The 26,028-nt window shown below is 43.1% G+C and overlaps 1 protein-coding gene across 3 annotated transcripts in view; it reads right to left on the minus strand.

Annotated features, from left to right (window-relative positions):
* Positions 1-21,740: 21,740 nt before the first annotated feature.
* WDR75 (WD repeat domain 75) overlaps positions 21,741-26,028 on the minus strand; it is a 32,540-nt gene continuing 28,252 nt past the window's right edge. For all 3 annotated transcript variants that reach the window (XM_083628496.1, XM_083628497.1, XM_083628498.1), the window contains exons 18-21: positions 25,416-25,475; positions 24,074-24,214; positions 23,881-23,972; positions 21,741-22,043 (exon numbers count right to left, since the gene is read on the minus strand). In XM_083628496.1, coding sequence (XP_083484622.1) covers positions 21,830-22,043; positions 23,881-23,972; positions 24,074-24,214; positions 25,416-25,475 — 507 coding nt within the window. In that variant the 3' untranslated portion in view covers positions 21,741-21,829. The remainder of the gene's footprint in view (positions 22,044-23,880; positions 23,973-24,073; positions 24,215-25,415; positions 25,476-26,028) is intronic.

Raw genomic sequence — 26,028 nt, forward strand, 5'->3', positions numbered from 1 at the left:
GTCCTACATTTAACTTATTCATTGATTGATTGTCTTTGACACATGTGTCTAAAGGCCAGGCCTCCCCCCCGCCCAAGCTGGAACTCGCCAGAACCGGCCCCTCTCAGATGGGCGCCATTGCCGTTCTAAAAGAATGAGGGCGGCGTTCATGCTGAGTCCCAGCACCTCTTTTCCTAGAAAAATATATAGCACTTCTCAAGGCAAAATTGAATAAAAACAGCTTTAAAAATCAGTTTTAGACACAGCACAGAAAGCAGATAAAAACAATACAGTGGTACCTCTGGTTACGTACTTAATTCGTTCTGCAGGTCCGTTCTTAACCTGAAACTGTTCTTAACCTGAAGCACCACTTTAGCTAATGGGGCCTCCCGCTGCTGCTGCGCGATTTCTGTTCTCATCCTGAAGCAAAGTTCTTAGCCTGAAGCACTATTTCTGGGTTAGCGGAGTCTGTAACCTGAAGCGTATGTAACCTGAGGTACCACTGTACAAGGGAGACACCCATGGCAGAGACCTATATTCATCCAGAAATGTCTTCAGTTGTTTCTGGGAAATGCAGAAAGTGTTGTTTAACTTACCCATCAGTATTTCATGAGGGAAAATAGAAACATTTGTATACTTCCAGCACTTATTTCTATGCCAGAGTTGGGGAACCTTTTTCAGTTCAAGGACTCTCAGTTCTTTCTGGGCAACTTGATAAGTCATAACAGGTAATAATAACAGGTAACAGAAGCTCAGAGACAGTAAACCTCTCAGCAGCCAAGAAGTGGGGACCAAAAAAAAAAAAAAAGTTTGTGCCTTGTAGACTTAAGATGAAGTCCAGCCTGGCAGGGTTCCTTATTTTAACATCAAACCAAGCAGTTACTATGCCAATGGTTCATTAAATCAAGCAAAGAGTATTATTATGAAGCCAGTCTTGTAATTTTATACTCAGTAAAAATCACTTCAGACGACCTACTTCTAGATAAGACAGAGCACACGCTCAAACTGCTTTGTAACAATCACCATCACCAACGCATAGTAAAAATAGACGAAGAAAAGTATCAGTTAAGAGGAGTTCCCGTGTATGGGCACTGCCCAGGTATTAATAAGTCACCATTCCCTGTGTTTTTAACGGAAGCCAATGCGGTGAATTGTTTTGTGCAGTCGGTGTTAAGCCACACGACACGCAGCGCTGTTATTATCCCTTTTGGACTCCTCAAATTACAAGCTAGGCTGGCTTAGCTAGAAGAGAAGATCACAGAGTCATTTGGCAGAGCCACTCTCTGAGTCACAGCATTAAGAGCCAATAATTTAGTGGTCTGGAACATAATGGCGAGTCCTAATAACCAGGAAGTTCATCTAGCTTTAGCAAACAAGTGTTGCTGATACAGATTTTTGGGAAATGATCCGGAAGGAAGGAAGGAAGGAAGGTGCTGACTGTGGGGTGCTTGCCGAAGATGGTTTGCTGCCTGAAGCAACGCCCCAAAAGCATGTTTTATCCCTGCTGGGGACAACACTTAGACAAGTCTGGCTGCACAATTTGGGCACCGATTTCCATCCCAGTACATTTCCGAGCACAAATCAAAGGGTTTTTGCTGACCTTTAAAGCCCTAAATGGCCTCGGTCCAGTATAGCTGAAGGAGCGTCTCCACCCCCATCGTTCAGCCCGGACACTGAGGTCCAGCGCCGAGGGCCTTTTGGCGGTTCCCTCACTGAGAGAAGTGAGGTTACAGGGAACCAGGCAGAGGGCCTTCTCGGTAGTGGCGCCCGCCCTGTGGAACGCCCTCCCATCAGATGTCAAGGAAATAAACTATCTGACTTTTAGAAGACATCTGAAGGCAGCCCTGTTTAGGGAAGTTTTTGATGTTTGATGTTTTATTCTTGTTGTTTTTTAATATTCTGCTGGAAGCCGCCCAGAGTGGCTGGGGAGGCCTGGCCAGATGGGCGGGGTATGAGTAATTAGTAATAATAATAATAATGACCGTCGTCGTCATCATCATCTTTGTGATGTCAGGGCTACTCTGGACTGTGTGTGGATATGCCCTCCATCACTGAACACAGGAACCAAGTTGGGGATGGGCTAAGTTGACTTATTTTACAGACCCTTCAAGAGTCCCTATTTTCTAGGGGCAATCCTGGATTTACAGACGCATCCTGGTTTCTGATTTGATCTCAGGATGTATCTATTTTCATCAAAGAAATGTTGGGAGGTGTTTAATTATGTGACCTTCCCCAAGCCAAGGAGATCAGTTTAGAAGGCAGCTGAAGGCAGCCCTGTATAGGGAAGTTTTTAAATGTTTAATGTTTTATTATGTTTTCATATATGTTGAAAGCCACCCAGACTGGCTGGGGCAACCCAGTCAAATGGGTGGGGTATAATAATAATAATAATAATAATAATAATAATAATAATGGGATGTACCTATTTCATCATGCTGGCCACATGACCCGGAAGCTGTACGCCGGCTCCCTCAGCCAATAAAGCGAGATGAGCGCCGCAACCCCAGAGTCGGTCACGACTGGACCTAATGGTCAGGGGTCCCTTTACCTTTACCTATTTTCATCTGAGAAAGGTGGGAGAGTATGCTTTTAAACAGAAACACATACACCTTCATCTTCCAGAGGCCAATATAGGAATGTGCAAATACGAAGAACCACTATATTTCCATTTAGTGAATAATAATAATAATAATAATAATAAATTAATTGCTTTGCCAACTAAAAAGACTCAAAGTGACTTACACAACAGCCACACAGTATTAACAATAAAACCAATTACAGCAAACAAACAAACAAACAAACAAACAAACAAACACCCCATACAAATAAGATCCAGGCCTTACAGAACTCATCCCACTAATAGTACTTAAAACCCTTCAGAACCAAAAGGCCAGGTAAAAAGGAACTTTTTGCCTGGAGCCTAAAAAACAGATAAAGGTGGTACTAGGTGAGCCTTTGTGGGCAGAGCATTCCACAAGCGGGGGCGGGGGGGCCTGTTCTTGTGTTGCCATTCTCTGGACTTCCCATGGAAGGGGGCATAAGCAGAAAATAATCACATGGTCCAGCTCTGGGTCAGCAGACCTTCCCCTGCTGCTTGCTCAACTCCTTGTTTTCTTCTAAATGAGCTCTTTTCCAATACCTAGATCTATATGCTTTCTTATGATGTGGGAAAAGAAGAACTCCGAATGGGAAGCAAAACTGCTGAAGTGCTTTCTCCTCACACGTTAACCTAAGGGCATTGCAGCATAAAATGATGATGATGATAAAGAAGAAGAAGAAGAAGAAGAAGATTATAATAATAATAAGAGCCCCAATCCAGATATATATGTATCCGCATGCAACAAGCGTTCAGCCTCAGACCAAGATGACAGGTGTATATGGTCATTTATAGAAATGCGTTCTCCCTTTAGCCCTTGTGAATGGCGGATGTATCGGAGCTGGTCTTATGCATATTGTTAAGAAGCAACAGAACAACTCATAGGAGTCCCAGAAACAATGCACGGAATGTGATATATCCACTGCTTTTTCTTGCATTTGCCGAACTTTTGGCTTCATTTTGTAATCCTTCCCAGACTTCTTAATTCTTATTGTGACCCAGAACCCTTTCTTGTTCATACGAGAACAGGAATAATTGTGGGAATGATCTCTCTCTGATCTAACAGAAGCTGAGATCATGGGGAAACAGTCCCACCAGGATTTGTTGTACTGGGACATCCAAGCGCTTTATTCTACATTAATAGTGCAAACCTAAGCTAGAATTTTGTTGGCCAAAAATTGGCAATTACAAGAAGTACCAACAGTGGAGGAATGGCAGATGAAGATGATGGACTTTGGGGAGCTAGCTGACCTGACCGGAAGAGTCCGCGACCAGAAGGAGGAGGAGTACCAAGAGGAATGGAAGAAATTCAACGACTATTTAGCTAAATATGTTAAGATAACTGAAATAGAATTACTTGTGAGTATCAGATTGGCCTAGGATTTACATCATCATCATCATCATCATCATCATCATCATCATTTATTATTTATACCCCGCCCATCTGGCTGGGCCTCCCCAGCCACTCTGGGCGGCTTCCATAGAAACCAAAAATACAGTAAAATATCACACGTTAAAAACTTCCCTGAACAGGGCTGCCTTAAGATGTCTTCTGAATGTCAGGTACTTGTTTATCGCTTTGACATCTGCTGGAAGGGCGTTCCACAGGGCGGGCGCCACTTCCGAGAAGGCCCTCTGCCTGGTTCCCTGTAGCTTTGCTTCTCGCAATGAGGGAACCGCCAGAAGGCCCTCGGCGCTGGAGCTCAGCGTGATGTTGTAGAATACTATGTCAAAAGTTAAAATGAAAAGAAAGAAAGATGTTAATCGACCAAGTAAATTGTATGTGAAAATAGTTTTGGAAACTGCTACAATGATTTATATGGAAACTCAGCCAGGGGGACTCGAGGATGTCACCTAACAATGTTAACAAAAATGGAATTATTACAGTATGTTTCTTGTTTGTTTGTTTTTTAATGTTTTCTTTTTATGTTTGTGGATTTGTTTGTTATAAATTTGGAAAACTAATAATTTTTTTTTTGGGGGGGGGGGGGAAATAGCACAAACCTAAAGCTATGATTTGCACTTGAATCCTTCCTACACAAATAGTAGCAGTATGCAAGGCCCCCATCCCTTAGTCTTTTCCTTTGGGTACCGCAGACCCTCCAAGTGTCCCTATTTTCAAGGGACCGGGGCGGAGGAAGGGGGGCGGTGGGGGTGGGTCGCCCCGAGTGTCACCACTGAGGGGGGTGACAAAATGCCTGGTTGCACTCACCCCGGGGTGTGATGGCCTGGGATTCAGACTCGGATGCTGAACCTGAGGAATCCCAGCCTGCACAGGAGTCCCCACCTCCAGAACCAGCTGGGCCGGGGCTGGGGCATGAGCCTGAAGGGTCCTCACCTGTGCTGGCTCCTCAGGTGCAGGCACCAGCTGAGTCTGCCCCGGCACCTGAGGGGATGGAGGACCCATTGCCTGCAGGTGCTGCACTCTCAGCCCCGTCAGAGGAAGCTGAGGTTGCCTCTGGGTCCGGTAACCCTCCAGCCTCTCCTGAGCTGCAGAGGCTCAGGGCAGAGAGGCGGAGGGAACTAAGTTCCCGCAGGAGGACTGCTCACCTCCAGGCCAGGAGAGGCGAGTCACCTGTGGACTGCCCTGTGCCTCGGGGCAGATAAAAGCCAGTCAGCCCCAGTCCCAGGTTGTGGGAGCAATGTTGTTGGTAGCCTGTTCCTGCCTGCACCCTGTCCTGCTCTTCTGCCAGAGTTCCTGATCTCACCTGACTCCCTGCCTTGGACCCAGCTTCAGCTTTGACGCACAGCCTCCATACCGCACCCTCGACCTCGGACTGGACTCAGACCTCGCCTCACGGTTAACCCTCAGGACCAGCACACGGGGCCTGCAGCACGCCCGAGCCACACGTCTCTCCTGGGAGTGATGCGGTGGCTTGGGCGCCCGCAGGCTCCGCGCTGCCCCAAACTGTCCGACCGCCGCGTCCCCCTCAGCTGTAGGACGGCTGAGTGGGAGGTTGCAGGCAGACTCCTTGGAGGCCGCACGGAGTATTCTGCCCCAGCTCGCCCCGCCCCGCGGGCGTCTGTCCCTGCCCCTGGGTGCAGGGCACACTCACTGCCCCAGGCGCCCGATCAGCTTTCTCTGCCACTGCCAGGGACGTCCCTGATTTAGACAAGCCGCCCTGGTTTCTGGTTTTATCCTGGAATGTCCCACTTTTCCTTAGGATGTCCCTATTTTCATTGGAGAAATGTTGAAGGGTATGGAGCTATCTGACCCCAGAGTCGTTTGAAGGCAATCCTCTATAGGGAAGTTTTAAAAAAATGTTTACTGTTTTATTATGTTTTTTATATATGTTGGAGTGGGTGGGGCAACCCAGTAAGATGTATGGGGGTATAAATAGTAAAATTATCATTATGGAATGGGATGTCCCTATTTTGATCGGAGAAATGTTGGAGGGTATGGGTACCATTATACTGCAAGTTGTTTCGAACTGTTTAAAATATTGTGTTGTAATATTGTAACCCATCCTGGGACCTCAGGGTGAAGGGCAGGCAATAAATTAAACAATTATTATTCTTATTCTGTTAAAATGTATACAGTGCTACCTTGGTTCTCCAAAACCTTGGTACTCAAACAACTTGGAACCCAAACACTGCAAACCCAGAGGTAAGTGTTCTGGTTTGCGAAGTTTTTTCAGAAGCCGAACATGCTCCGTTTTGAGTGTTATGCTTCCAATTTGAGTGCCACACTTCTGTTTTGAGTGCCAAGCTTCCATTTTGAGTGTTACGCTGCGGTCTGTCTATGCTATTTATTTTGTGTTTTTGTTTTTGCGGCTTTTTTGTTTTGTTTTTGTGACTGTGTGCAACCCAGTTCATCTACTGGTTGATTGATTGTGTGACTGCAATACATTGTTTATTACTTTCATCATATGGATCAGTGGTCTCATTAGATAGTAAAATTCATGTTAAATTGCAGTTTTAGGGGTTGTTTTTAAAAGTCTGGAACGGATTAATCAATTTTGCATTACTTTCTATGGGAAAGCGCTCCTTGGTTTTGGAACGCTTTGGTTTTGGAACGGACTTCTGGAACGTGTTAAGTTTGAGAATCAAGGTACCACTGTACCAGATAATCAGACTGTGTAGCTATTTGTTGGTTGGTTAAGTGCTTAAAAGAGCAGTATGCTTTGTACAAGAGTTGGGGGAAATACAGATCTTTGCTGAAACAGGTCACAATCAATGAAGGATGATGCAAAAGGGCGAACAGTTGCACCATGATAATCCTTTTTACCTCATAGGGCAATCTGTGACAGACAAGGGAGGCCATTTATTTGAATTATTTTAACCACATACCTTTCTGTGCTTTGCCACTGGAGAAAAAGGTCACACCACAAGAGGCTACAATTATTCCACAAGAGGCTACAATTATCATTGTGAAAATTACATACATAAAAACCATGGCCACTATTGCTTTGCATTATATTGCAAAAGGGTGTGAAGAGTCGTTTAATAGCACCAGAACAAATATTTTGGTGTAGGCCTATATTGCTGGCAAGGCATGTGCGTTCAACGTGAGTCATTTTCATGCACCTCACATGCGTCTTCAAAGCAGCCTAACAGCTTGGATTGGGAACAGTGTGGTTGTATGGCTGACTCCACAGCAACATGAAAAGGCAACAGAGATTTCCCTGGTTTTTTTGTTTTTAAAATGAATAGTTAAATGCTGTTAAAAGTAATGTGGGCCAGAACAATTCATGATAGAACTTACATATGTAGGTTTTCATAATGCAAGAATTTGGAGCATCAGTTTCCTTGGCTGTCCTCAAATTTGTGCAAAGCTACTGGAGTAAAGGAAGAGTTCGTTGTTGTTGTTTAGTCGTTTAGTCGTGTCCGACTCTTCGTGACCCCATGGACCAGAGCATGCCAGGAGTTCGTTACAGATAGATAAAAAAACCAAAATGCAAAGCAACTTCCAAATGTCTAGTACAGTGGTACCTTGGGTTACAGATGCTTCAGGTTACAGACTCCACTAACCCAGAAATAGTACCTCGGGTTAAGTACTTTGCTTCAGGATGAGAACAGAAATCGCACGGCGGCAGCGGGAGGCCCCATTAGTTAAAGTGGTGCTTCAGGTTAAGAAGAGTTTCAGGTTAAGAACAGACCTCCAGAACGTACACAGCTACGACTGTACAGGGGTGAGGAACTCCAAGTCCCCTTAACCCCAACCAGAAAGACCAGTGATCAGAGATGATGAGACTTGGTAGGCCAAACAACAACTTGAGGGACACACAGCTTCCTTCCCTCTGGTCTGGTGGGTGGATGACATGCCTGATCTGCTGCCAGACACTGAGCCCTTGGAGGATGATTCCAGAGAGACTCCACAGGTTAAGGACCATGAGGAGCAGGCAGGGTCTCTTGGGACTAGTGCTGAGGGACCTTCTGGTGGGAGACCAGCTGAAGAACCCTTGCAGCTGTCAGAGGAAGAGGTGGAGGAGCCACCTCACAGTCCTCGAGAAGGCCTGCACCAAATGGTCTAGGCCCAGGCCAAATAGCAACAACACAGCATGCGTTTTCAGAGCCAGAGTTGTCACGTAGTCATGAGTAAGTGGTCTACTTGTGAGCAAGCAATCACTGGAATTCCTTTAGTAGCAGTAATATAGGAGGCCACAGTATATAAGTTCTTTAACAGCACTTGAAAGTTACGCAGAACAAGGTATTAGATTGAGGTGTGGACTTCTGGACGCCATCTTTGTTATCTTTTTGATGGCAGGTGAAAAGCTTTTAATTTCCCATGGCCTCCTAGTAGCTTTACTGCCTCTGAAACTTGGTTTACACTGTTTCTAATGCAGCTTTTAGACCTTATGTAGCTAGGCTGCCTAGAAGCAAGTCCCACTTAAGTCAGTGGTTCACAAGTGAGTAGATATAAGTTCTGCACTGTACTGGATTGTAATATAAATGTATGGGTTGTATTTGATATTTGCAAACCACCCCGGGGAAAATCTTTTTGAATTATGCGTTTTATGACAAATTAATAATAATGTTGATAGCCAACAATCCAGGAAGGCACTTAATCATGTTCTTGAGATCAACAAAACTGGGTAGTCCACTTAAAATTAAGCCGCTAAGCTTAATCTTGATGGATGCTCACACTTCGTTAATGATGAGCATGTGCTTCCTGCTTAAGGCTTGGTGCCATAATTGGTCATGCATTTGATGGGTGACTTGGCAAGTTTTCTCTCCTCGCAAATGAAAAACGATGAGTTGTGCATTTCAAAACTAAAGATGCTAGGTCATAATGTAAACCAACCAACCAACCAACCAACCAACCAACCAACCAACCCAAACACATACATGTTTTGGGTCCTTTATAATTCACTTCTGTGAGCTGGGCAACTGGTGTAGTGGTTAAGAGCAGTGGACTTGTAATCTGGTGAACCGGGTTCGCGTCTCCGCTCCTCCACATGCAGCTGCTGGGTGACCTTGGGCTAGTCACACTTCTCTGAAGTCTCTCAGCCCCACTCACCTCACAGAGTGTTTGTTGTGGGGGAGGAAGGGAAAGGAGGTTGTTAGCCGCTTTGAGACTCCTTAAGGGGAGTGATAAAGCAGGATATCAAATCCAAACTCTTCTTCTTGTGTCCTGAAGATTACACCAGAAGTAAAACCTAAGCTGGAGAGCTCCAGCAAATATACATAGGTATGCTATAGCAGTCCTTTTCGAGCGTTGCTATCGGTCCAGCCATCTTGGGCTCTATTTATGCTCTCTCCATGCTTAAATACCAGATGAGGGCTAGTGAGTGTCCCAAATATGGTGAAAGTTGAAAGCAAGTGCTGTAAATAACTGGAAATTCATGGAGACATTGGTGAAAGTTATACTTTGAGCAAGTGCTCTCCGGAGGTTTTGCCGGCAACTTACATCAGCCCCCAGCCGGCACATAACAAATAAATAATAACTTATTTACTGATGCTGCAGCCATATATTATGTATGTATGTATGTACAGTAGTACCTCGTTGTGAGTCCGCCCTGTTTAGTGTCCATTTCGTGGAGCGTCTGTGGCAAGCCCAGAAGTACCAGAATGGGTTACTTCTGAGTTTGACGCTCGAGCTTGCGCAGCGCAGGAACACTAAATCTCGCTTTGCGCATGCACAGAAGCGCAAAACCGCTTACGTGCATGTGCAGAGTAGTGCTTTGCCAAGCGTCCCTTTCTTTGAGTGTCCGGGACTCTGGAACTGATCCCGGACTCAAACAAGGTACCAATTGTATACAAATATATAATATTTGTAAAGCCAATGTGAATACCAAGTTTTTATAGAAAGGCAGAATAGAATAAACAAGGTAATGCAATATCATTTCATAAAATCAGTGTACTGGAAGATAAGTGGGATGGTCCTCAATGAAAATATTACAGCAGGTGTGTGTGTGTCACTGATGTGCACACACAGTATGTTATTGTGGACATGAATTAATGGGAACAGCTATTGTCTGGCAGAAGAGAGGGGGGAAATCAACAAAGCATTAAAAGTTCAGTAATTTATTATGCCTTGGAAACCAAATTATGAACACATTCAACACAAATGTCCTGGCATGGTATCCAAAATATTGTGCTTGGCAATCTGACCGGAGCCTGGGAACAGCTTTTGCCCATTAGCTGCTTCTTCCATTTCAGTGCTCTGTCTGCTGTGTGGGCACTTTAAGTCACCACAGCAGGAACTTAAGTCATGAGTCTTGGCATCTGCATCAGCTCAACCACCTGAATTGCTAGAAAGGCACATATTGAGGAACAGCTGCTCTTTTTTTCCTTTGTCAGCGGAATCGATGTGCTTACACAAATGTTGTAGCTCCAAAGTATTGTTCTTGTGTGCAGAATTTTCTTCTGTTAATGATAACTGCATCCACAAATACATGAAAAGGGAGACGGGGGTAACTTAATGCCAATGTATTTTTATAGGGTGATATTCAACTGAATAGAGGGACGCGGGTGGCGCTGTGGGTTAAACCACAGAGCCTAGGACTTGCTGATCAGAAGGTCGGCGGTTCGAATCCCCGCGACGGGGTGAGCTCCCGTTGCTTGGTCCCTGCTCCTGCCAACCTAGCAGTTCGAAAGCACGTCAAAGTGCAAGTAGATAAATAGGTACCGCTCCGGCGGGAAGGTAAATGGCGTTTCCGTGTGCTGCTCTGGTTCGCCAGAAGCGGCTTAGTCATGCTGGACACATGACCCGGAAGCTGTCTGTGGACAAACGCCGGCTCCCTCGGCCTATAGAGCGAGATGAGCACGCAACCCCAGAGTTGGTCACGACTGGACCGAATGGCCAGGGGTCTCTTTACCTTTACTTTATTCAACTGAATAATTGCACTAGCACAAGGATTAGCACTAGTGCAATGGGACCTTTTCCTTCTCCTTGCACCACACTGTCCCCACATCTGCTCTGGAGGGTTGGGGGAATTGCGTGAATAGATTTAGGGGGCTCATAGCGGAGGAAACATTTCATTGTACAAGGAGAAAGCCTTGTTCTCATGGCATGATTTGATTAGCACTGCGTTGACTACAATCCATAGTGGGCTGGCCATATCTATGCTGCTGTTTGTTTGTTTTTTTAAGTTAAATAAATATTCCGAAACTAAAGCCCTGTTGTGTAGACTATATATATTTTAAGATAATAAATGACAAAACTGACTAAAAAGTCACAAAATTGCATGCAGAATGAGACAGGCTGATTTCACAGGCCATGTTCAGTAGGTTCCCATGTTACTTGTGCATCCATATTCCACATGGTAAGTCACAGTATATTATTATTATTATTATTATTATTATTATTATTATTATTATTATTAAAATAGGCTGCTTTTCTGGAAAAATGCTTTCTCAAAATGGCTTACAATAAAAGCAGTGCAAAACTGATAATTTTGAAAACTTAACACTACAGCTCAACCATACATGGCATTTTATATTTCGAACAGAACCAACATAACAGAGAAGGACCACCATTCATCTAATCAACATCACGCCTGAAGGCCAGTAAGGGGGCAAGAAAGCCTCTGGGGTCTTCTGAAAAAAGAGCAGTGTAGAGATTTTGTTCTTACCATCTACTTTTATTCAATATTCACAGAGAGAGGCTTGGAAATGACATTGTCCCGAGTAAATCTCCACCCCACTGCTCTCATTCGTCAACAGCACACACACACACACACGGTTGCCGCTTAGGGCCATCTGTCTCCAAGCTCTTTGCTCTCCTAATTTTAAGCTTGCCGGGTTCTGGGAGATGGCGGGCCTAGAATGCTTTCTAGCGATAGTGTCAGCCAGCTGCTCTGGCTCTGCCTTCTCCTCCGCCTCTCCCATTATTTCCCAATTTCCCCCCTCATCTTCCTCTGAGCTGTGACCTTCCTCAAACCCCTGTTGTAATTCTGAACTGTCTCCTCCTTCTCTGGAAGAGTCAAGCTGGAAGAGGGGAGGCTGTCTCCACCATTCCTCCTCTGCCCAGTCCCTGACAGCAGGTCATAGGTCTTGCCGTTCCAAACAGTTTGTCTACCTCCTCAGGCAAAGCAACCTGAAAAGTATCTGTCCTAACAGTTCTAGATGGTATCTTGGTCCCATCCATAGCTCACTCAGTCACAACAACAGCATCACGGTCAGCCAATTTATCTGTGCAGCGCAGAGCAAATTGGTCAAAGCAGCCCCTCAAAGAATATTGCTGCTGCCTAGCACTCTGATTGTTGATCCTGTCTCTGATGGTCTTGTGGCCACCTTATATTTGCCCACACACTCTTCTTGTACCAAGTCGGAACGGTCATTTTGCAATGCAGAGCTTTTCATGTAAAAAGCCTTCTTGATGCGCTTGGCTGAAACAAACAGTGCATTCATTTAAAACAGCAGATTGGAAAGTCAAACAAATGGGATAATTTTCTAAAGAAAGAAGCTTAAAACTCACAGTGCCGCAACGTTCAGCCCATAATTGACCCATGTCCAGCCTCAGAACTTCACTCGACATAGTTTATTTCATTGTGTAGCAACTCTGATAGTCACTATGTGGCAAGAGTCTGTTAGAACAAATTCAATGAAGGATCGTGGGGAGGACTTTCTTACTGCCATGCTTTGGCTAGATAAGCCATAAAGATCTTGCTTGTCGGGTACAGAGTCCACTGTTGGGTTTGACTCTGTTGAAGAACTCAGTTTAATGAAGATCTCACCTATAAAGCGAATGCAATATACAAAGGCATGGGAAAATGCCTTAGGGGTTGTAGAACCTGTGGCCTTTCAGGTGTTGACAGACTCTAGCTCCCATCATTCCTGATGTTGACTAGGAATGATGGGAGGTGAACTCAAGCAACATCTGGAGGACCACAGGTTCCCCACACCTGGCACAAAAAAATAAGTCCTATTGAGTTGAATGGGACTTTCTCCCAAGTTGTGCATTAGAGCCTAAGGAATGATTTTGGGTGAAGGCATGCTTCATAAACCTTGCTCCACTGTTTGAAATCCTTATTTCAGCCAGAAAAACTAATGCATGATTCCTTTTAAACATTTAACATGGATGGAGAACATTTGCCAGGATAAGTTTTTTTAAAGTTTGTGTGGTAACTTCACTGTGGGCAAACATTTTTTTAAAAATCAACTGACAGAAAGACCTGGAAAGTTTAAAATTGTCATGTTTCCTATTAAACAAGGACTTTGATTCATAGTGTGGCAGGATGTACTTTATTGACACAGAAAAATTAAGACCATCCCAGGAAAAATCTGCTTACCTAGCTGTATTTGGCCTAACCACAGACATCCAAGAATTTATTTTAAGTAGACCCAGGTGAGACACACCTGTTTCACTGGGTAGCACCTAGTATTTTAAAATATTGATTAATGTTAACATTTAGAACATGCTTACCAGTTAAATGAATACATTATTTGTAACATGCTGCCAAGTTGTTAAGACTGTCTTTATTGGGCATACAGAAATTCTTGGTAGCCGACCATTGATTTTACATAGTCTTCTTCTACATTATGAATACAGGTTACCATCTTTTTCTGCACTAAATTGACACCAAGGTTTATTCAGTGTCAGCTGTGAAATGCAGATTTCTTTACAGTGGTACCTTGGTTCTTAAAAGCCTTGGTACTCAAACAACTTGGAACCCAAACACTGCAAACCCGGAAGTAAGTGTTCCGGTTTGTGAACTTTTTTTGGAAGCTGAACATGCTCTGTTTTGAGTGTTATGCTTCCGATTTGAGTGCCACACTTCTGTTTTGAGTGATATGTTGAGCTCTGTCTGTTTTTGCTATTTATTTTGTGTTTTTGTTTAGGCAGCTCTTTTTTTGTTTTTGTGACTGTGTGGAACCCAGTTCAGCTACTGATTGATTGATTGTGTGACTGCAGTACATTGTTTATTGCTTTCATTTTATGGATCAGTGGTCTCGTTAGATAGTAAAATTCATGTTAAATTGCTGTTTTATGGGTTGTTTTTAAAAGTCTGGAACGGATTAATCCATTTTTCTATGGGAAAGCGTGCCTTGGTTTTGGAAGGCTTTGGTTTTGGAACGGACTTCCGGAACGGATTTTGAGAACCAAGGAGAAATATACATGAGAGCTTTCAGATTTTTCCTCCATCCTCCCCCCCAAAGTTTGTTTCAAAATTTGCCACTGCAGTTTTCTCCAGTTTTATCACTGGCTTCTTTTGCTGCCTCTTCCATTTTCCTTCTTTGTTGTATTCACCAATTGTTGCTCATCGGTCATAGCTTGAAGAAAAAAGTGTATATACACAATGTGCATTTTAAAACTCTCTTCTTTCTTTGTAATTTTATAGAGCTTGTGTCTGCAGTATTGTTTCAAAAAGAGCAACTAATGACAAGATTAAAAATTAGTCTCAAGCTTAGATACTGCCAAGTGATCGTTGGTTTTTTTTTTTAAAAGTCATAATGTTTTGTTGCAGCATTTCAAGTTGACAGGTTTAAATTAAGCCACAAGGTTTCCTGTGACTCATCAATGGCAGCTGATTTGTGCTACAAAGAGCCAAAAGATTATGTGACTGAAAAGAACGTCCTACAGTTGCTAGGCGATCCTGACATGCTTCCCTCCACAAAGTAGTCAGGTGCTTTGAATCTGAAATGGCGATAGCAAGATAAAAGGGGAAAGTTAGTGCCAATGTTCAGCCTCTGTCCAACAAACCAGACCACTGTGAGAAGGATTCAGTTAATATGGACTCTTTCATATTTTAACAAGGCTACTCGTATCAAGATTCTGTTCTTTTCTTGTATTTTCTTACAAAGTTAGGAAACTTTATGATTATTATTATTATTTCTTAATAGCTCATCTACTTGCTGATTTAGAAGCAGACAGGCACCATAGTGTTACGTGTAGATAATATTTGTTGTTGTTGTTTAGTCGTTTAGTCGTGTCCGACTCTTCGTGACCCCATGGACCAGAGCACACCAGGCCCTCCTGTTTTCCACTGCCTCCCGCAGTTTGGTCAAACTCATGTTGGTAGCTTTGAGAACACTGTACAACCATCTCGTCCTCTGTCGTCCCCTTCTCCTTGTGCCCTCCATCTTTCCCAACATCAGGGTCTTTTCCAGGGAGTCTTCTCTTCTCATGAGGTGGCCAAAGTATTGGAGCTTCAGCTTCACGATCTGTCATTCCAGTGAGCACTCAGGGCTGATTTCCTTCAGAATGGAGAGGTTTGATCTTCTTGCTGTCCATGGGACTCTCAAGAGTCTCCTCCAGCACCAGAATTGAAAAGCATCAATTCTTTGGCGATCAGCCTTCTTTATGGTCCAGCTTTCACTTCCATACATCACTACTGGGAAAACCATAGCTTTTACTATATGGACCTGATGATGATGATGATGATGATGATGATTTCTTAATAGCTGATCTACTTGCTAATTTAGAAGCAGACAGGCACCATAGTGTTATGCGTGGATAATATGGGGAAAGGCAATTGCAACCACTGAACTTGACAACTTTTACCAGTTCGTGCTGTTGCGGCTAACACCCTGGCATAACTTCTAAAGCAGTAACATCATGGCTTACTTGGAATTCCTTAATCCTCCTGGTGTTTATGTTGAGACGGTGTACTGTGGAAAGGTTTTGCCCTTCAGTCGAAAATCCAGGAAAAACATTGCCTTCTCTGAATTTCAACAAGGGGGGCATTTTTTGAAATGTGCAGAAATGTAGCCCTGAAATGTTATTCATCTTTGAGATGAGGGTAAATTGACCACATGCAAAGGAAGTTAAGTCTTCTCCTGTACTTTTAATAATTGGGTAGGAGAGAGAGAGAGTTAGTTCTGGCAGGTGTGGCTTGTCTATCAGGAGTTATAAAAACTGTAAATGCTGGATTTCTTTCTTCTGTAGCATTATTAGAGATACAGATGTCTTGCACTCCTCAAATAAAGGGCAAAATGTTCAGACCCTAAGAGGGGTCCTTGAGAGTTTTGTGAAAGGAATTTGTTAGGCAGAACTTATCCCCATTGTACTGGAAAAGACACACTTGGAGCAATTCTCTTTTTAATGTACAACTCTTAAAGGTGCAGGTACTTTCTTGAGGATCTAGACCTGATCATGCTGTGTCAGGGAAATGGAATCGAAAAATTGCATTTGGGGAAAACGTACTAGAGCAGGGGTACGAAGCTTGCTGAAATTGGTGCCAAGTACAGTGGTACCTCAGGTTAAGTACTTAATTCGTTCCAGAGGTCCGTACTTAACCTGAAACTGTTCTTAACCTGAAGCACCACTTTAGCTAATGGGGCCTCCTGCTGCTGCCGCGCCACCGGAGCACAATTTCTGTTCTCATCCTGAAGCAAAGTTCTTAACCTGAAGCACTATTTCTTCTCACCCCTTGCTTTTTCCTGTAAGACCTATTGCAGTCGTTAAGAGTCGTCAACAGGCTCATCACAGCTATCTGCCAATCACCCATTCCCACCACCCTTCTGAGTAATACCCCTCCCCACCTTCTCACTATATAGAAGGATCTGGCAACTTCTGTTTCAGCGTATCTGAAGAAGTGTGCATGCACACGAAAGCTCATACCAAGAACTAACTTAGTTGGTCTTTAAGGTGCTACTGGAAGGAAATTTTTTTTTTTTTTGTTTTGACTATGGCAGACCAACACGGCTACCTATCTGTAACTGGCACTATTTCTGGGTTAGTGGAGTCTGTAACCTGAAGCGTATGTAAACTGAAGCGTATGTAGCCCGAGGTACCACTGTATTATAACATGCTAAGAGTTGAGTTTTCTTGTTTGCCTAAATCAAGTCTTAGTGGTTGACACTAAGAAGCTTTTTAAAACATCCCCTGGAATGGAAGAGAGGTCTGCTTTGAGACATCAAATTAAAGAAATCAAATAATTTAATATAGCTGAGATTGGATACAAATGTGTCCCATTCAGTAAAAATAAGTGAAAATTGGATTCCCAAATTGTATGAATGAAAGCGCTTTCCAGTAATGCAAAGTCAACATCAATTACAGCCTGCAATTTCTATATTCTCATCCATTTATTGTCATGTGTGTATGGTTTGCTCTTTCCTCAGCAGTAAATTCTGCCAGCTTTCTGCTAGTCATATCAAGCTTCAGCATGGGGCCATTTTTATAAAGTTATTTGTGTCAATTCATATAGTATTTTCATCGTAGCCCTCTGGAAAAGCTCTGAACACAACCTCCTGCAATGCAACTGGGTTATTATTACCTCTTTTAGCCCCGACTCCATGTGACGGATGGAAAAATAAATTTCGTAGCCCGTGCTGTCAGCAAAATCTGGCACTCACACTCTTAAGACAAATATGAAGAGGGAAAAACTGACCTCTAGAAGGAAACAGCAGATGACCGAAATTAAAATGACAGGCTCTTAACATACTGTTTTTGTTGAGACTGTAGATATGCACAAATGGCCACAAAATTCTCCCCTATTTGTTGACAGAGAGATCTAGAGACCATTTTACTGAATTTTTCCATGGCAAAGATGAATTCTCCAACAGTGTCTTAGGGGTGAGACTCAACATTAGCTGAGGAAGTAGCACAGCTTCTTTTTTCCCCCCACCCCCGCCAAGATCTCCGTTGTGTGTGTGTGTGTGTGTTTGTGAGTGTGTGTGTGTGTCGTGCTCCAGTAACTATCTTGTTAGTCCGGGGCACTATTTGCACTCCCCGTTTTGCATCATTCTGAGACATCGTGCGTGGGTAATGGCAAATGCCACCCCCAAAATGGAAGGAAACTATTTAGAGAAAATCCTGTAAGGTTGCTTTTTTGGAGGGAACTGTGCTGATGAAGACACACACACACACACACACACACACACACACACACACAGAGAGAGAGAGAGATCACAGAGATTTTTCCGGGAAAAATTATTCTGAAGAATTTTGGTTCAGTTCTATTTGAGACATCATCTTTAACCTTGGCTGAGCTTTCTGCAATACTCAACAAAAGAAGATGAATTGAAACTGCAGTTTTGGGGTATGCAGAAAGGGTTTTGAAACTTCTGTCGCTATCCGGTGAGGTTCAATACTTCAAAATAAGGCAGAGTCTTTGAAAAGGCTATGAAGCGGGCCTTTATCACCTCTGAGTGCACACCAAGGAAAAACACTCAGCTGCTCTTACACAGAAAACTATTGTGTGAGGTAAATAAATTCACCAGAAAGCTTTAAAAAAATACACAATGTGTGTGTGTGTGTGTGTGTAATACACACTTAAAACAACCACAACATTTCAAGGCGTTCTACAACATATGAGAATAAAATGAACCAAAGGACCCATGCTGCATGGGTAGTTACTTGAGGAACAGTAAATAGCATTTTTTGGAACCTATTGACACATAAATGGCAATTTCCCTTGCTATAACAAGTAGAAATCAAATCATTATTTTAAAATTCACTCACATCATCAACTTATGGCATTTACTGCATTTCACAAACATCGATGTTTCAGTTGCAGTCAAAACTGAGAAACTAGTAGGTTTTTAGCTCGATAAGCATCTACAAGGGCGTTCTCCAAGCATGATAATTGTGTGTGTACTTATTAATGTATATAATATATCTCAGTATTTGCAGTACTTATAAGGTGGTGGAAGTCTGTTTCATACCTCATGCATCCCATAAGGCAGATGAAGGAGAAAGATCCAAGAATGAGGAACACTATTAAGCATCTTTTTTTTCTTGGTGGCTAGATCATATACAGAGTTTCATCAATAATATGGCAAATTGCTGCATTCAAGACCAATCCAAAGATCATTAGATTTCTAAAGAGCGTTTCATGAAAATACTCTCATGCACTGCTAGCGACTGAAGGAAAGGAACACACCAGAAAAACAAGTAGATAATGACAGACAGCCTGCAATTAGTTCAACACAACAGACACCACCCTTACAATTTCAATCGTGAGACTTGTGAGACGTTGCCAAATCTGTTAGCATCATGCTATTTTCTTAATTGCAGTTGTTTCAGTAAGCCCAGCAGAAGTTTGACTAGACCTTTGGATTTTTGGAGCACAGAAAAACAGATGAAGTAACCTCATGTACCCAACTTGTCTTATTGGTTTCTTCCTTCGCTTACAAGTGTGAACCAATTAATAACACATCTGTTTTAAAAAGAGAGGGAGACGTTCAGGTGAGCCACCCTGCCTTCTTCTCCATTAGCATGGAAATTGTATTTGAGATGACGGTTCCTTTGAATTAAGAGACTGGACATCACACACACACACAAAACTTTAGCCAGGGGCACAGAGAGCGATTTAGGCGTAGAGATTGAGCCAGGACTACTGGTGAATTCAAATGCCAAAATGCCATGCAACAATACACAGCAACAGCGACGCGGGTGGCGCTGTGGGTTAAACCACAGAGCCTAGGACTTGCTGATCAGAAGGTCGGCAGTTCGAATCCCCGTGATGGGGTGAGCTCCCGTTGCTCGGTCCCTGCTCCTGCCAACCTAGCAGTTTGAAAGCACGTCAAAGTGCAAGTGGATAAATAGGTACCGCTCTGGCGGGAAGGTAAACGGCGTTTCCGTGCGCTGCTCTGGTTCGCCAGAAGCGGCTTAGTCATGCTGGCCACATGACCCAGAAGCTGTATGCCGGCTCTCTCGGCCAATAAAGCAAGATGAGCGCCGCAGCCCCAGAGTCGGCCACGACTGGACCTAATGGTCAGGGGTCCCTTTACCTAGCAACAGGAAAAAGTGGTTTGAAGCGGAGAAGCAGAGAAAAGTGGTGTTAAACTTTTTATGTCACTTCCCCTCCCCACTTGCCCACAACTATTCCCATAAGTGAGGTTCTAGACCTGTCAGGTGTTTTGTGCTACCATTTCCACCAGGCCCAGCAGCTAGGGTCGATGTATTGAAACAGACAAGACATACTAATGCATTATCTTTTTCTCCTTTTGCATGTTGGGGCAAAATGCTATCTACTTCAGCACATACCGTTTCTTTCCTGCTTTGACAAGAAGATCTTCGCACGAAAAGAGCAGAGAGACCTAAAAATACTACTTTCCACAGAAAAGTCACTGTCAGGAGACCAGAATTATGAGGGTCACCAGAACTGCAATCTGAATGAGAGGAGGAGGTCTGTAAGGGGCACAAGTTTTGACAAGTTGGAAAAAAACCTAACAGGAATGTTCTCCAGCTTCAGCCATCAGTTAAAGCAGCTGTTTAAAGGGAATGGGGGACCTTAGGCCCAGGCGGCAAATGCTGCCCCTCCAGTTTTTCTGGCACTCTGCCCAGGCCACCACCCTTGTTGCCCCTACTATCACCCATTTTGCCTAACTAGAATGCCCTTGCTCTGATGTTTGCCTGGATACTGTTTGTCGAAATTTGTTTCACCCCAGCTCTGCAGAGAATGCTAGTTTCTTGGGTTTTGCTTCCAAGTCTAGAGCCAACCCAGTCTCTCTATACCAGGGGCAGGGGCTCTCGGGATGTAAAATTGGACTCCCATCAGCTCTAGCGAGTATGGCCAATGGTCTCAGGTGGAAGTTGTAGTCCAAAAGCTGGAAAGACACAGGTTACCACCCCAGCTCTGAACATCTCTGACTTAAAAGTGTTGAGGAAGCAAGCTATATCCATGTATTTTATCATCAGGCGTTCCACCTGGCCAGCCATGAGGTAAAGTGCTGGTCTAGATGCAGTTTGCCCTATTATACAGAATTGTCCATACTGAAATTATTTTCCTCAGAAACACTTTCCTCCATAGCAGCTCTGGTCAAATGAATAAGTATGAGCCAATTTGGTTGCTACTCATGGCTTCCTCAACATTTCGTCGGTTTTAATATTGAGCTGTTGTACTCTGTTAGTACAATGGTATCTCGGGTTACAAACACTTTGGGTTACAGACTCCACTAACCCGGAAGTAGTACCTCGGGTTAAGAACTTTATCTCAGGATGAGAACAGAAATCGTGCGGCAGGAGGCCCCATTAGCTAAAGTGGTACCTCAGGTTAAGAATGGTTTCAGGTTAAGAATGGACCTCCGGAACGAATTAAGTTCGTAACCAGAGGTACCATGTATTCCTTTGCTTGTTGTGTAACAGTTGTACTTAAGATAGATGCTTCTTCAGAGTTCAACAGCACTAACATGCATACCTATAGACACATGCACAGAAACGCACTGGATTTAGTGTTGTTTGGGCTTACAGAAGGGTCTTATACTAGCATAGTGGAACTGTTGACATCGCAGTTTATCATGGGAGGCAGTGTTGTTTGAAATGGTCCCTGGGGTCCACAGTATTAATTTCATTATTCTTTCATCTTGGTGAGCATGCATATAATTTCTCCCTCCCAATGCTTTCTACTAAAAGGTTTTGAGCAGGCTATTCTGAGAGTTCAGAAGTGACTTATTACCCAGTGACCTATTTAGCTCCCGCTGTCTGCACTGGACAAAAGTGGATTTGTTTTGCGTCTTGCATTTCAAATTCTGCCTCAAGCGCTCCTGGACGTCTTAGGAATGTAGATTAATAAATACTTCCATTTCGTTCAGCAAGTTTGCCGTCCCTCCTGAAGGACGGGTGCCTCGTGCTATGATTGTTCACTGTGCTTTCAGAAAACAATAATGGCAAATCTTCCCATTTCCAGAGCAACTCCCATTTCAAAACCTCAACACTTTGTAAAACCAGTTGGACCTTGGATAAAACCTAGAGGTAGAAGCATGCAGTTGTTTTGAATTGTTTCCCCTACAAAACCACATTTTCTGTAAATAAATCATAAAAATGCTTGCTTCAAAGACTTCACTGCAGGAGACACTTGTTACAATTTATTCCAAGAAGTGAAGAAGCATCCTGGAAAATCGCAATCCTTTATTTGAAAGAATGACATCTTGTGGAATTATTGGTAAGAAATATAAATACATGTAGTCCACAATACTATGTGTCTAGAGAACAGATGCCCAGCTGTAGTCCATTTTTCTTAACTGGCGCAATTTTTTTCCTTGTTCTTTTGACAATTTAGGTGGAATGTTGTCCTCCAAACAATCTGTCGCCTGTGGTGCCTCTGAGTCCATTTTAGCAACTTCCGTGTCCTCCTCCTCCGATTCATTCTCGCTGTTGTCGCTTTCCATTTCCACTTCATTGGCAACTTCACTAGTGCTATAAAAATACAAATGGAAGGATCAATAGAAATGTGCATTTGAGACCACTGAGACATTTATAACAAGTCTCAGAGCTAGAATATTTGCTGGGTTGTAGATACTTTTCTCAAGATTCTCATGAATATGATAAGTAAGCTTTAGTATGACGGTGGACGTGGACTTCTTAAAAGTGGAAAAAAGTTTCCACACAAGTCACCAATAAGAGAATGGGAATTATAAGGGTTGCAGTGGGAGATCAGCAGGAAACACAAATTAGGAGGGAATTAAGCTTTTCAATGCATCCTGACACAAAGAAAATACTCTGTAAACAGGCACGGCAGGGAAAGGCCCAAAAATGTTCCTGAAGTGTATAGGCAGTGGAGGTGCCTTTAAAACTAGCCTTTGCTAAGATTCAGTTTTACACACAACCTCTCATACTAATACACACTAAACCTTTCAGTATTTTATAAAATAGTTCTACTGAACATGCTGGGCCTAGCCACACAGGTCTCAGGCTGTGTTGAGACAGCACTTAATTCCATTTTCACAATGTTTCCTTTACAGTCGTATCTTGGAAGTTGAACAGAATCCGTTCCGGAAGTCCGTTCGACTTCCAAAACATTTGGAAACCAAAGCGTGGTTTCTGGTTGGCTGCAGGAAGCCCGTTGGATGTTTGGCTTCCAAAACTCATTTGCAAACTGGAACAGTCACCTCCAGGTTTGCGGCGTTCGGGAGCCAAAACTTTTGAAAACTAAGCTGTTCAAAAACCAAGGTACGACTGTATTTACATATCTTATGTGATCTTTCGCATGACGTAAAAGCCACTTTTGGAAAACTAGTGGAATCTAGCCAAAGTTTAGTGCTAAATTCTGTGTTACCTGTTTCCAGAAAAAAATACGTTTGCAGCCGCAGTGACCCAGAAAACTGCAGTTTTGCATTGTAATTCCACATGATGAAATTTTAGGCAGCGTTCTGGCACACTGTCCTTTCCAAACATTTAAAATTTAGTGTGACATGGCAGTATACTGATCAAAAAGGCAGTGTTCTCTAATGGAAGAAAGTTATGCTGCGTCAAAGGAATGTAAGAATTGACACATTACCGTTAATGATGAGGAAATGATGAAATAACACCCCGTTTCTGAATGCAACCTCAGACATGAGATTCTCTAGCCCACGAGACATGTGTCATCATGCCAGGTTCCCAAATAGGAGAATTACTGTATTTTTCGCTCCATAAGACGCACCTTTTCCCTCCTAAAAAGGGGAAACGTTTGTGCATCTTATGGAGCGAATGCAGGCGGGAGGCTCTGCTCAGCGCTCTCTTTAAAGAGCCATGTGGAGCGTGTGTGTGGCTCTTGGGGGCTTTTCCCTGAGGAGGGAGAAGGGCAGTCCTTTCTCCCTCCTGGGGAAAAGCCTGCAAGTGCCGTACACACGCTCCACGTGAAAGGCAGCACTGAGCAGAGCCTGGGATGCACACAGGCTCTGCTCAGCGCTCCCTTTAAAGAATATTTTTTTACTTGCATTCCCCCTCTAAAAACTAGGTGCGTATTACGGTCAGGTGTGTATATGGTATGTTTTAACACCTTCTCTTCTCACTCATATCTTTTGTGAATGTGGCTGTGCCTCCTATAGGGCAAGAGTCATTTTCAAAGGACACCTCAGTGTAAATGCTTCTGTTTCTATGACAATGGTAACGTGTTAATGCCCTCTTAACTCAGCTTCGCGAAGAACCACCACCTCAGAATGTAAGCGGATAGGGGAAAATGTTGTGCGCGACCTTCTTTTGTTCTGTAAAGTTCAGTTTTATTGTCGGCTCCCTTCGAAAACAAACGTTTAAAAAACTGAGGGCTTCTTACCTTTTATTGGCTTTGGATAGCAGCAGTGAGTTGATAAAAATGGGGCACAGGAAAGAGGCAGACGGTAAGACATGAGCTGGAGTGTGAAGAAGCTGGGGAGGAAAGGGAAAAAAAGGACACAATAAGAAGGAAAGCTTGTTAAATGGTAGTCAGTATTTGCATGTTCCTGAAAAGGCATCGTGTTTATTCTTACTTCTTTGACGGCAGGCGATTCTTGTGCAAAGTTCTTCTGAACAGGGAGTCTCCCAGTTTCTGTAGCCTCTTTGTTCTGTTGCTGGTGCTTTCCCAGTAGCAAGTAAAAAGGAGTCATGGGGAAGCTCTCTTCAACTGCCAACTAAAAAGTGGTGACGGAGAAAACAGACCCGAGTTAAAAGAACAGAACAGGGTACTTGATCCCTGCCTCCCACCCACTTTGGTGTCCAAAGTTATTAAATTAAAGGAGGGGGGAAGTGCAACCGGAGAAAAGTCAAGCAAAGCCCTAGAATCCCCAACTTTTGGCTTGGAGCTAATGGGAATTGGAGTCCAACAATTTGCGGAGGGGCACAGGATTCCCAGGTTTGTCCCCAATGGCTTCCTGACAGTGACTGGCTCCTTTTTTTGGATATATAAAGAACCATTAGAAGTTATTGAAGGCAAAGCTGTAACGAGAATCCCTCTGAATTCAATGACAGCACACTTTAACAGCAAGCAAGTAGGCTAAGAGAAAAACCCAACAGCTTCTTTTGAGAGACACCCCCCACTCCCCGCAATTACTAGTGGTTGGATCCAGCCATATGTTATTCAAAAGTTAGTTATGTTCCTTGTTGTTGGCATCCGTCTGTCGCCAAAGACAGTGGAGTGCGCCTCCGGGGGTGAAGTCAAATTGGTGGCCTCCTGAACATTGCTGGGGCCAAATGTCCCATTGGCAGCCTGAGATCTGCCACCATTTATTTCCTGGCCCACTGTATGGCTCTAGATGGCTGTTATAAGGCTTGATGCTGGACTGGTTGTACCTTATGTATATTGGGGGGAAATTACAAAAACATTTTATTTTTGCAATTGTAAAAATTAGAAAGGCAGGTATCTTTTTTCCAGCTTGCTTCTTATTTATGAGTAAAGCATAAACAGAATTAAGTGCTCACTTCATCCTTGCCTAGGCAGACATAATTTAAATTTGGGCAAATGCCAAAAGCTTAGCTTTTCATGCATTTCTTTATTGATAAAGCAGTTTAAGATAGAACCCCCCCCAAAAGTCCAAGTGTGATGCAGATTTTTTTTTTAAAAAGGTAGGTAAAAACTGTAAAGGACTCCTGGACGGGTAAGTCCAGTCAAAGGCAACTATGGGGTTGTGGCGCTCAAGGATCTATTCCAAAGTAGATCCTCTACCTCTGCAGTCCCACCATGATGCACTGCACACCACCCAGAAGGGGATCTTTGGATCCAAAACTTAATATAAGTCAAACTGATTTTTAATACAGGGCAGTTCAATCAAATCACACAGAATGGAATGTAGACTCTTTTAGAATTCCTGTTCATTTCTTTTAAAAAACAATTACCTGTCTGCTGGAAGGTGTAAATCTCTCTTCTGGGGTCTTTGTGCTAAATGTCATCAATTCCTAAACATTCAGAAGGAAGAAACACTGTTACGAAAAACAATCTTTCGGTAGGATTTTGGTGAGTCTTAAAATATGGCACACAATCCAGATGATTTATTTTGTAGCATATGCACTTAAGAAATGCAAGCATTTACTCATTAAAAACAAAATCCAGAAGAGATATCACATGAAGCATGAAAAATTTAATGCCGTTTGAAACGATTTCTCTTTTCTCTTCAAGGGACACTGGGGATATTAATTAATATTTGACAGTATTGTTTGGGACTAAATAAAACTCCGTGATTTAACAGACTACAAGTAAAAATGACATTATTATCGGTCTATATCCCTATCACCTGACAATTTTTTAGCTGAAGTACGTATAAAAGGCACTCCTTTAGTCAAGGCATTTCCCTCTCTTATTTTAGGAAGGAATCAAAAAGAAACAATGTATGCCAGCTTTGTCAAGATGATTGATTTTACCCTTATGAAACTAAAACTCACATGATTAGCTAACATTTAGACTAGAACAGAACAGAAACATATGAGTTGGAAGGGACCCCAAGGGTCATCT

The sequence above is a fragment of the Podarcis filfolensis genome (assembly GCF_964270895.1).
Source record: "Podarcis filfolensis genome assembly, chromosome: 1".
Taxonomy (NCBI): domain Eukaryota; kingdom Metazoa; phylum Chordata; class Lepidosauria; order Squamata; family Lacertidae; genus Podarcis; species Podarcis filfolensis.